We start from the raw sequence: 11654 nt of genomic DNA on the forward strand, positions 1-11654 counted from the left end.
TCCCTCTGATGCAGTAGTTCGTAGTAGTCCTCCTCCTGACGCAGTAGTTCGTAGTAGTTAGTTTGTAGTAGTCCTCCCTCTGATGCAGTAGTTTGTAGTAGTCCTCCTCCTGACGCAGTAGTTTGTAGTAGTCCTCCCCCTGATGCAGTAGTTCGTAGTAGTCCTCCTCCTGACGCAGTAGTTCGTAGTAGTTAGTTTGTAGTAGTCCTCCCTCTGATGCAGTAGTTTGTAGTAGTCCTCCTCCTGACGCAGTAGTTTGTAGTAGTCCTCCTCCTGATGCAGTAGTTTGTAGTAGTCCTCCTCCTGATGCAGTAGTTTGTAGTAGTCCTCCCCCTGATGCAGTAGTTCGTAGTAGTCCTCCTCCTGATGCAGTAGTTTGTAGTAGTCCTCCTCCTGATGCAGTAGTTTGTAGTAGTCCTCCCCCTGATGCAGTAGTTCGTAGTAGTCCTCCTCCTGACGCAGTAGTTTGTAGTAGTCCTCCTCCTGATGCAGTAGTTTGTAGTAGTCCTCCCCCTGATGCAGTAGTTTGTAGTAGTCCTCCTCCTGACGCAGTAGTTTGTAGTAGTCCTCCTCCTGATGCAGTAGTTTGTAGTAGTCCTCCCCCTGATGCAGTAGTTTGTAGTAGTCCTCCTCCTGATGCAGTAGTTTGTAGTAGTCCTCCCTCTGATGCAGTAGTTTGTAGTAGTCCTCCTCCTGATGCAGTAGTTCGTAGTAGTCCTCCTCCTGATGCAGTAGTTTGTAGTAGTCCTCCTCCTGATGCAGTAGTTTGTAGTAGTCCTCCCCCTGATGCAGTAGTTTGTAGTAGTCCTCCTCCTGATGCAGTAGTTCGTAGTAGTCCTCCTCCTGATGCAGTAGTTCGTAGTAGTCCTCCTCCTGATGCAGTAGTTTGTAGTAGTCCTCCTGATGCAGTAGTTTGTAGTAGTCCTCCCTCCTGATGCAGTAGTTTGTAGTAGTCCTCCCCCTGATGCAGTAGTTTGTAGTAGTCCTCCTCCTGATGCAGTAGTTTGTAGTAGTCCTCCTCCTGATGCAGTAGTTTGTAGTAGTCCTCCCTCTGATGCAGTAGTTCGTAGTAGTCCTCCTCCTGACGCAGTAGTTCGTAGTAGTTAGTTTGTAGTAGTCCTCCCTCTGATGCAGTAGTTTGTAGTAGTCCTCCTCCTGACGCAGTAGTTTGTAGTAGTCCTCCCCCTGATGCAGTAGTTCGTAGTAGTCCTCCTCCTGACGCAGTAGTTCGTAGTAGTTAGTTTGTAGTAGTCCTCCCTCTGATGCAGTAGTTTGTAGTAGTCCTCCTCCTGACGCAGTAGTTTGTAGTAGTCCTCCTCCTGATGCAGTAGTTTGTAGTAGTCCTCCTCCTGATGCAGTAGTTTGTAGTAGTCCTCCCCCTGATGCAGTAGTTCGTAGTAGTCCTCCTCCTGATGCAGTAGTGTGTAGTAGTCCTCCTCCTGATGCAGTAGTTTGTAGTAGTCCTCCTCCTGTTGCAGTAGTGTGTAGTAGTCCTCCTCCTGATGCAGTAGTTTGTAGTAGTCCTCCTCCTGTTGCAGTAGTGTGTAGTAGTCCTCCTCCTGACGCAGTAGTTTGTAGTAGTCCTCCTCCTGTTGCAGTAGTGTGTAGTAGTCCTCCTCCTGATGCAGTAGTTTGTAGTAGTCCTCCTCCTGATGCAGTAGTTTGTAGTAGTCCTCCCGCTGATGCAGTAGTTTGTAGTAGTTAGTTCGTAGTAGTCCTCCTCCTGATGCAGTAGTTTGTAGTAGTTAGTTCGTAGTAGTCCTCCTCCTGATGCAGTAGTTCGTAGTAGTCCTCCTCCTGATGCAGTAGTTTGTAGTAGTCCTCCTCCTGATGCAGTAGTTTGTAGTAGTCCTCCTCCTGATGCAGTAGTTTGTAGTAGTCCTCCTCCTGATGCAGTAGTTTGTAGTAGTCCTCCCCCTGATGCAGTAGTTCGTAGTAGTCCTCCTGATGCAGTAGTCTGTAGTAGTCCTCCCCCTGATGCAGTAGTTTGTAGTAGTCCTCCTCCTGATGCAGTAGTTTGTAGTAGTCCTCCCCCTGATGCAGTAGTTTGTAGTAGTCCTCCTCCTGATGCAGTAGTTTGTAGTAGTTGGTTTGTAGTAGTCCTCCTCCTGCTGCAGTAGTTCGTAGTAGTCCTCCCCCTGATGCAGTAGTCTGTAGTAGTCCTCCTCCTGATGCAGTAGTTTGTAGTAGTCCTCCTGATGCAGTAGTTTGTAGTAGTCCTCCCTCTGATGCAGTAGTTCGTAGTAGTCCTCCCTCTGATGCAGTAGTTTGTAGTAGTCCTCCCCCTGATGCAGTAGTTCGTAGTAGTCCTCCCTCTGATGCAGTAGTTTGTAGTAGTCCTCCTCCTGATGCAGTAGTTTGTAGTAGTCCTCCTCCTGATGCAGTAGTTTGTAGTAGTCCTCCTCCTGATGCAGTAGTTTGTAGTAGTCCTCCTCCTGACGCAGTAGTTTGTAGTAGTCCTCCCTCTGATGCAGTAGTTTGTAGTAGTCCTCCCCCTGATGCAGTAGTTCGTAGTAGTCCTCCTCCTGATGCAGTAGTTCGTAGTAGTCCTCCTCCTGATGCAGTAGTTCGTAGTAGTCCTCCTCCTGATGCAGTAGTTCGTAGTAGTCCTCCCTCTGATGCAGTAGTTCGTAGTAGTCCTACCCGTTGATGCAGTAGCTCCGCCCCCCCTCCCCGCCCTCCCCGGGGGCGTGGCCGTGGGGCAGGACCCCGGCCTCGGTCCGGATCATCTGCACTGAGCTCCGGCCCTGGATCTGCAGCTCCAGCTCCACGAGTCGCCTCCAGAACCCGGCGTTGATCCGGACGAAGGGCCGAGCGCCGAGGACCCGGCGGTGAGACTCGGCCAGGGAGAGACCGGACCTACAACATGTACAACAGGAGCAGGTGAGACCGGACCTACAACATGTACAACAGGAGCAGGTGAGACCGGACCTACAACATGTACAACAGGAGCAGGTGAGACCGGACCTACAACATGTACAACAGGAGCAGGAGGTGAGACTCGGCCAGGGAGAGACCGGACCTACAACATGTACAACAGGAGCCGAGGGTGAGACTCAGCCAGGGAGAGACCGGACCTACAACATGTACAACAGGAGCAGGTGAGACTCAGCCAGGGAGAGACCGGACCTACAACATGTACAACAGGAGCAGGAGGTGAGACTCAGCCAGGGAGAGACCGGACCTACAACATGTACAACAGGAGCAGGTGAGACTCGGCCAGGGAGAGACCGGACCTACAACATGTACAACAGGAGCCGAGGGTGAGACTCAGCCAGGGAGAGACCGGACCTACAACATGTACAACAGGAGCCGAGGGTGAGACTCAGCCAGGGAGAGACCGGACCTACAACATGTACAACAGGAGCCGAGGGTGAGACTCGGCCAGGGAGAGGCCGGACCTACAACATGTACAACAGGAGCAGGTGAGCCCGGACCTACAACATGTACAACAGGAGCAGGTGAGACCGGACCTACAACATGTACAACAGGAGGTGAGACTCGGCCAGGGAGAGACCGGACCTACAACATGTACAACAGGAGCAGGAGGTGAGACTCGGCCAGGGAGAGACCGGACCTACAACATGTACAACAGGAGCAGGTGAGACTCGGCCAGAGAGAGACCGGACCTACAACATGTACAACAGGAGCAGGAGGTGAGACTCAGCCAGGGAGAGCCCGGACCTACAACATGTACAACAGGAGCAGGAGGTGAGACTCGGCCAGGGAGAGACCGGACCTACAACATGTACAACAGGAGCAGGTGAGACTCGGCCAGAGAGAGACCGGACCTACAACATGTACAACAGGAGCAGGTGAGACCGGACCTACAACATGTACAACAGGAGCAGGTGAGACTCGGCCAGGGAGAGACCGGACCTACAACATGTACAACAGGAGCAGGTGAGACCGGACCTACAACATGTACAACAGGAGCAGGTGAGACCGGACCTACAACATGTACAACAGGAGCAGGTGAGACTCAGCCAGGGAGAGCCCGGACCTACAACATGTACAACAGGAGCAGGTGAGACCGGACCTACAACATGTACAACAGGAGCAGGTGAGACTCGGCCAGGGAGAGACCGGACCTACAACATGTACAACAGGAGCAGGAGGTGAGACTCGGCCAGGGAGAGCCCGGACCTACAACATGTACAACAGGAGCAGGAGGTGAGACTCGGCCAGGGAGAGGCCGGACCTACAACATGTACAACAGGAGCAGGTGAGACCGGACCTACAACATGTACAACAGGAGCAGGTGAGACTCAGCCAGGGAGAGGCCGGACCTACAACATGTACAACAGGAGCAGGTGAGACCGGACCTACAACATGTACAACAGGAGCAGGTGAGACCGGACCTACAACATGTACAACAGGAGCAGGTGAGACTCGACCATAACAGTGAGGAGCCTGTAGTAGGAGCCTGTAGGAGGAGCCTGTAGGAGGAGCCTGTAGGAGGAGCCTGTAGGAGGAGCCTGTAGGGGGAGCCTGTAGGAGGAGCCTGTAGGAGGAGCCTGTAGGAGGAGCCTGTAGGAGGAGCCTGTAGGAGGAGCCTGTAGGAGGAGCCTGTAGGAGGAGCCTGTAGGAGGAGCCTGTAGGGACAGTGAGGAGCCTGTAGTGACAGTGAGGAGCCTGTAGGGGGAGCCTGTAGGGGGAGCCTGTAGGAGGAGCCTGTAGGAGGAGCCTGTAGGAGGAGCCTGTAGGAGGAGCCTGTAAGAGGAGCCTGTAGGAGGAGCCTGTAGGAGGAGCCTGTAGGGGGAGCCTGTAGTGACACACAGGAGCCTGTAGGGGGAGCCTGTAGGAGGAGCCTGTAGGGGGAGCCTGTAGGGGGAGCCTGTAGGGGGAGCCTGTAGGAGGAGCCTGTAGGAGGAGCCTGTAGTAGCACTCAGGAGCCTGTAGGAGGAGCCTGTAGGGGGAGCCTGTAGGAGGAGCCTGTAGTAACAGTGAGGAGCCTGTAGGAGGAGCCTGTAGGAGGAGCCTGTAGGAGGAGCCTGTAGGAGGAGCCTGTAGGAGGAGCCTGTAGGAGGAGCCTGTAGGAGGAGCCTGTAGGAGGAGCCTGTAGGGGGAGCCTGTAGGAGGAGCCTGTAGGGGGAGCCTGTAGGAGGAGCCTGTAGTGACACTCAGGAGCCTGTAGGAGGAGCCTGTAGGAGGAGCCTGTAGGGGGAGCCTGTAGGAGGAGCCTGTAGGAGGAGCCTGTAGGGGGAGCCTGTAGGAGGAGCCTGTAGGAGGAGCCTGTAGGAGGAGCCTGTAGGAGGAGCCTGTAGGGGGAGCCTGTAGGAGGAGCCTGTAGGAGGAGCCTGTAGGGGGAGCCTGTAGGAGGAGCCTGTAGGGGGAGCCTGTAGGAGGAGCCTGTAGTGACACTCAGGAGCCTGTAGGAGGAGCCTGTAGGAGGAGCCTGTAGGGGGAGCCTGTAGGAGGAGCCTGTAGGAGGAGCCTGTAGGGGGAGCCTGTAGGGGGAGCCTGTAGTAACAGTGAGGAGCCTGTAGGAGGAGCCTGTAGGAGGAGCCTGTAGGAGGAGCCTGTAGGGGGAGCCTGTAGGAGGAGCCTGTAGGGGGAGCCTGTAGGAGGAGCCTGTAGTGGGAGCCTGTAGGAGGAGCCTGTAGGGGGAGCCTGTAGTAACAGTGAGGAGCCTGTAGGAGGAGCCTGTAGGAGGAGCCTGTAGGAGGAGCCTGTAGGAGGAGCCTGTAGTAACAGTGAGGAGCCTGTAGGAGGAGCCTGTAGGAGGAGCCTGTAGGAGGAGCCTGTAGGAGGAGCCTGTAGGAGGAGCCTGTAGTAACAGTGAGGAGCCTGTAGGAGGAGCCTGTAGGAGGAGCCTGTAGGAGGAGCCTGTAGGAGGAGCCTGTAGGAGGAGCCTGTAGGAGGAGCCTGTAGGAGGAGCCTGTAGGAGGAGCCTGTAGGGGGAGCCTGTAGGAGGAGCCTGTAGGGGGAGCCTGTAGGAGGAGCCTGTAGGAGGAGCCTGTAGGAGGAGCCTGTAGGAGGAGCCTGTAGGAGGAGCCTGTAGTGACACTCAGGAGCCTGTAGGTGGAGCCTGTAGGTGGAGCCTGTAGGAGGAGCCTGTAGGAGGAGCCTGTAGGAGGAGCCTGTAGGAGGAGCCTGTAGGAGGAGCCTGTAGGAGGAGCCTGTAGTGACACTCAGGAGTCTGTAGGAGGAGCCTGTAGGAGGAGCCTGTAGGAGGAGCCTGTAGGGGGAGCCTGTAGGAGGAGCCTGTAGTGACACTCAGGAGCCTGTAGGTGGAGCCTGTAGGAGGAGCCTGTAGGAGGAGCCTGTAGGAGGAGCCTGTAGGAGGAGCCTGTAGGGGGAGCCTGTAGGAGGAGCCTGTAGTGACACTCAGGAGCCTGTAGGGGGAGCCTGTAGGAGGAGCCTGTAGTGACACTCAGGAGCCTGTAGGAGGAGCCTGTAGGAGGAGCCTGTAGTAACAGTGAGGAGCCTGTAGGAGGAGCCTGTAGGAGGAGCCTGTAGGAGGAGCCTGTAGGGGGAGCCTGTAGGAGGAGCCTGTAGGAGGAGCCTGTAGTGACACTCAGGAGCCTGTAGGAGGAGCCTGTAGTGACACTCAGGAGCCTGTAGGAGGAGCCTGTAGGAGGAGCCTGTAGTAACAGTGAGGAGCCTGTAGGAGGAGCCTGTAGGAGGAGCCTGTAGGAGGAGCCTGTAGGAGGAGCCTGTAGTGACACTCAGGAGCCTGTAGGAGGAGCCTGTAGGAGGAGCCTGTAGTAACAGTGAGGAGCCTGTAGGAGGAGCCTGTAGGAGGAGCCTGTAGTGACACTCAGGAGCCTGTAGGAGGAGCCTGTAGTAACAGTGAGGAGCCTGTAGGGGGAGCCTGTAGTGACACTCAGGAGCCTGTAGGAGGAGCCTGTAGTGACACTCAGGAGCCTGTAGGGGGAGCCTGTAGGAGGAGCCTGTAGTAACAGTGAGGAGCCTGTAGGAGGAGCCTGTAGTGACACTCAGGAGCCTGTAGGAGGAGCCTGTAGTAACAGTGAGGAGCCTGTAGGGGGAGCCTGTAGTGACACTCAGGAGCCTGTAGGAGGAGCCTGTAGTGACACTCAGGAGCCTGTAGGGGGAGCCTGTAGGAGGAGCCTGTAGTGACACTCAGGAGCCTGTAGGGGGAGCCTGTAGGAGGAGCCTGTAGTAACAGTGAGGAGCCTGTAGGAGGAGCCTGTAATGACACTCAGGAGCCTGTAGGAGGAGCCTGTAGGAGGAGCCTGTAGTGACACTCAGGAGCCTGTAGGAGGAGCCTGTAGTAACAGTGAGGAGCCTGTAGGAGGAGCCTGTAGTGACACTCAGGAGCCTGTAGGAGGAGCCTGTAGTAACAGTGAGGAGCCTGTAGGAGGAGCCTGTAGTGACACTCAGGAGCCTGTAGGAGGAGCCTGTAGTAACAGTGAGGAGCCTGTAGGAGGAGCCTGTAGGAGGAGCCTGTAGGAGGAGCCTGTAGGAGGAGCCTGTAGGAGGAGCCTGTAGGGGGAGCCTGTAGGAGGAGCCTGTAGGAGGAGCCTGTAGGAGGAGCCTGTAGTAGGAGCCTGTAGTAACAGTGAGGAGCCTGTAGGAGGAGCCTGTAGGAGGAGCCTGTAGGAGGAGCCTGTAGGAGGAGCCTGTAGTAACAGTGAGGAGCCTGTAGGAGGAGCCTGTAGGGGGAGCCTGTAGGAGGAGCCTGTAGGAGGAGCCTGTAGGAGGAGCCTGTAGGGGGAGCCTGTAGGAGGAGCCTGTAGGAGGAGCCTGTAGTAGCACTCAGGAGCCTGTAGGAGGAGCCTGTAGGAGGAGCCTGTAGGAGGAGCCTGTAGGAGGAGCCTGTAGGAGGAGCCTGTAGTAACAGTGAGGAGCCTGTAGGGGGAGCCTGTAGGAGGAGCCTGTAGGAGGAGCCTGTAGGGGGAGCCTGTAGTAGGAGCCTGTAGTAACAGTGAGGAGCCTGTAGGAGGAGCCTGTAGGAGGAGCCTGTAGGAGGAGCCTGTAGGAGGAGCCTGTAGGAGGAGCCTGTAGGAGGAGCCTGTAGTAGGAGCCTGTAGTAACAGTGAGGAGCCTGTAGGAGGAGCCTGTAGGAGGAGCCTGTAGGAGGAGCCTGTAGGAGGAGCCTGTAGGAGGAGCCTGTAGGAGGAGCCTGTAGTAACAGTGAGGAGCCTGTAGGAGGAGCCTGTAGGAGGAGCCTGTAGGGGGAGCCTGTAGGAGGAGCCTGTAGTAACAGTGAGGAGCCTGTAGGAGGAGCCTGTAGGAGGAGCCTGTAGTAACAGTGAGGAGCCTGTAGGAGGAGCCTGTAGGGGGAGCCTGTAGTAACAGTGAGGAGCCTGTAGGAGGAGCTTGTAGGAGGAGCCTGTAGGAGGAGCCTGTAGGAGGAGCCTGTAGGAGGAGCCTGTAGGAGGAGCCTGTAGGAGGAGCCTGTAGGGGGAGCCTGTAGGAGGAGCCTGTAGGAGGAGCCTGTAGTAACAGTGAGGAGCCTGTAGGGGGAGCCTGTAGGAGGAGCCTGTAGGAGGAGCCTGTAGGAGGAGCCTGTAGGGGGAGCCTGTAGGAGGAGCCTGTAGTAACAGTGAGGAGCCTGTAGGAGGAGCCTGTAGGAGGAGCCTGTAGGAGGAGCCTGTAGGAGGAGCCTGTAGGGGGAGCCTGTAGGAGGAGCCTGTAGGAGGAGCCTGTAGGGGGAGCCTGTAGGAGGAGCCTGTAGGAGGAGCCTGTAGGGGGAGCCTGTAGGAGGAGCCTGTAGGGGGAGCCTGTAGGAGGAGCCTGTAGGGGGAGCCTGTAGGGGGAGCCTGTAGGGGGAGCCTGTAGTAGCACTCAGGAGCCTGTAGGAGGAGCCTGTAGGAGGAGCCTGTAGGAGGAGCCTGTAGGAGGAGCCTGTAGGGGGAGCCTGTAGGGGGAGCCTGTAGTAGCACTCAGGAGCCTGTAGGAGGAGCCTGTAGGAGGAGCCTGTAGGAGGAGCCTGTAGGAGGAGCCTGTAGGAGGAGCCTGTAGGAGGAGCCTGTAGTAATAGGGAGGAGCCTGTAGGAGGAGCCTGTAGGGGGCGCTGTAGAAACAGTGAGGAGCCTGTAGGGGGCGCCTGTAGTAATAGGGAGGAGCCTGTAGTGACAGTGAGGAGCCTGTAGGAGGAGCCTGTAGGGGGCGCTGTAGAAACAGTGAGGAGCCTGTAGGGGGCGCTGACCTGAGCAGGAAGGCCAGGATGAGGGCGGGCGAGCGGCTCCGTCCCGCCGTGCAGTGGACCAGGACTCCATGTTCTCGCTCCAGACTCTGCTGGATCCTCTCAGAGACCGGCCCGAAGAACTGATGCAGAGGAGCGTGAGGGAGGTCCTGGACCGGGACCTCCAGGACCTCCAGGTCCGGGACCTGAGGGAGACCACAGGGAGACACATGAAGACCTGAGGGAGACCTGAGGGAGACCTGAGGGAGACACATGAAGACCTGAGGGAGACCACAGGGAGACACATGAAGACCTGAGGGAGACCTGAGGGAGACCACAGGGAGACCACAGGGAGACCTGAGGGAGACGACAGGGAGACACATGAAGACCTGAGGGAGACCTGAGGGAGACCACAGGGAGACCACAGGGAGACCTGAGGGAGACCTGAGGGAGACCTGAGGGAGACCACATGGAGACCTGAGGGAGACCACATGAAGACCACAGGGAGACCTGAGGGAGACCTGAGGGAGACCACATGAAGACCTGAGGGAGACCTGAGGGAGACCACATGGAGACCTGAGGGAGACCTGAGGGAGACCACATGAAGACCTGAGGGAGACCTGAGGGAGACCACATGGAGACCTGAGGGAGACCTGAGGGAGACCACATGAAGACCTGAGGGAGACCTGAGGGAGACCACAGGGAGACCACAGGGAGACACATGAAGGCCTGAGGGAGACCACAGGGAGACCACAGGGAGACACATGAAGGCCTGAGGGAGACACATGAAGACCTGAGGGAGACCTGAGGGAGACCACAGGGAGACCACAGGGAGACACATGAAGGCCTGAGGGAGACCACAGGGAGACACATGAAGACCTGAGGGAGACCACAGGGAGACACATGAAGGCCTGAGGGAGACCACAGGGAGACCACAGGGAGACCACAGGGAGACACATGAAGGCCTGAGGGAGACCACAGGGAGACCACAGGGAGACACATGAAGGCCTGAGGGAGACCTGAGGGAGACCACAGGGAGACCACAGGGAGACACATGAAGGCCTGAGGGAGACCTGAGGGAGACCACAGGGAGACCACAGGGAGACACATGAAGACCTGAGGGAGACCACATGAAGACCTGAGAAAAAAGTGGGTGGAAAAAATGCAGGAAAAAAGTGAAAATAAAAGGCTTAAAACTTGTGTGTGAATAATGTGATGTTCATGAGTCAAAGTACTGCAGTAAAGATACTTCTGGTCAGATATTACTCTGATAAAAGGCAAGGCAACTTTATTTATACCGCACATTTCGTACACAAGGTGACAAAAAAATGACCAAAAAAATGACAAAAATGTGACGAAAAAATTACAAAAATGTGACAAAAAAATGACAAAAAAATGACCAAAAAAAAGACAAAAAAAAAGACAAAAAATGACAAAAAATTACAAAAATGTAACAAAAAAAAGCAAAAAAAAAAGCAAAATGACCAAAAAATGACAAAAAATGACAAAAAAAAATGACAAAAAATGACAAAAATGTGACAAAGAAATGACGAAAAAATGACAAAAATGTGACAAAAATGTGACAAAAAAATGACAAAAATGTGACAAAAAAATGCAAAAAAAAAAAAAAAGACCAAAAAATGACTAAAAATGACAAAAAAATGACAAAAAATGACAAAAATGTGACAAAAATGTGACAAAAAAATGACAAAAAAATGGCAAAAAAGGGACGAAAATGATGGGAAAAAATCTGATGACGTGAGGAAAAAAGATCCTCTCGGTTCAGGCGTGAGTTAAGAAGTTAAATCATCCTTTAGCTTCAAGACAAACTCCCTGATCCTCACAAACATACACGTCTCCTCTATGGAAATATTTCTACCAGGAACTCACTGGTCTGAGCTCATCTTAATGGAAATGAATACGAACAGGAAGTACTAGCGCCCACAGCTTCAGCTCAGAGGAACTAGCGTAGCCACATTGTTCACCGGCGGGTACTGCAGTATTACAGTAGAAACTGACAAAGTGACAAAAATGTGACAAAAAATGACAAAAATGTGACAAAAATGTGACAAAAAAATGACAAAAATGTGACAAAAAATGACAAAAATGTGACAAAAATGTGACAAAAAAATGACAAAAATGTGACAAAAAATGACAAAAAAATGACAAAAAATGACAAAAATGTGACAAAAATGTGACAAAAAATGACAAAAAAATGACAAAAAAATGACAAAAATGTGACAAAAATGTGACAAAAATGTGACAAAAAAAATGACAAAAATGTGACAAAAAAATGACAAAAAAATGACAAAAATGTGACAAAAAAAATGACAAAAATGTGACAAAAAACAAACAAAAAAATGACAAAAAATGACAAAAAAATGACAAAAAAATGACAAAAATGTGACGAAAAAATGACAAAAATGTGACAAAAAAATGACAAAAATGTGACAAAAATGTGACAAAAAAATGACAAAAAAATGACAAAAAATGACAAAAAAAATGACAAAAATGTGACAAAAAAATGACCAAAAAATGACAAAAATGTGACGAAAAAATG

At 53.4% G+C, this 11654-nt stretch overlaps 1 protein-coding gene across 1 annotated transcript; it reads right to left on the reverse strand.

The window, feature by feature from the left end:
• Positions 1-2639: 2639 nt before the first annotated feature.
• On the reverse strand, positions 2640-11108 carry LOC306981184 (dual specificity protein phosphatase 14-like; the record flags this gene model as incomplete). Its single annotated transcript, XM_079583040.1, has 3 exons — positions 2640-2859; positions 9119-9300; positions 11080-11108. Coding segments are annotated over 3 exons (431 nt in total), but the record flags the coding sequence as incomplete, so codon positions are not given.
• Between the last annotated feature and the right edge of the window lie 546 nt (positions 11109-11654).

This window comes from Gobius niger, assembly GCF_951799975.1.
Source record: "Gobius niger genome assembly, contig: SUPER_1_unloc_1, whole genome shotgun sequence".
Classification (NCBI taxonomy): domain Eukaryota; kingdom Metazoa; phylum Chordata; class Actinopteri; order Gobiiformes; family Gobiidae; genus Gobius; species Gobius niger.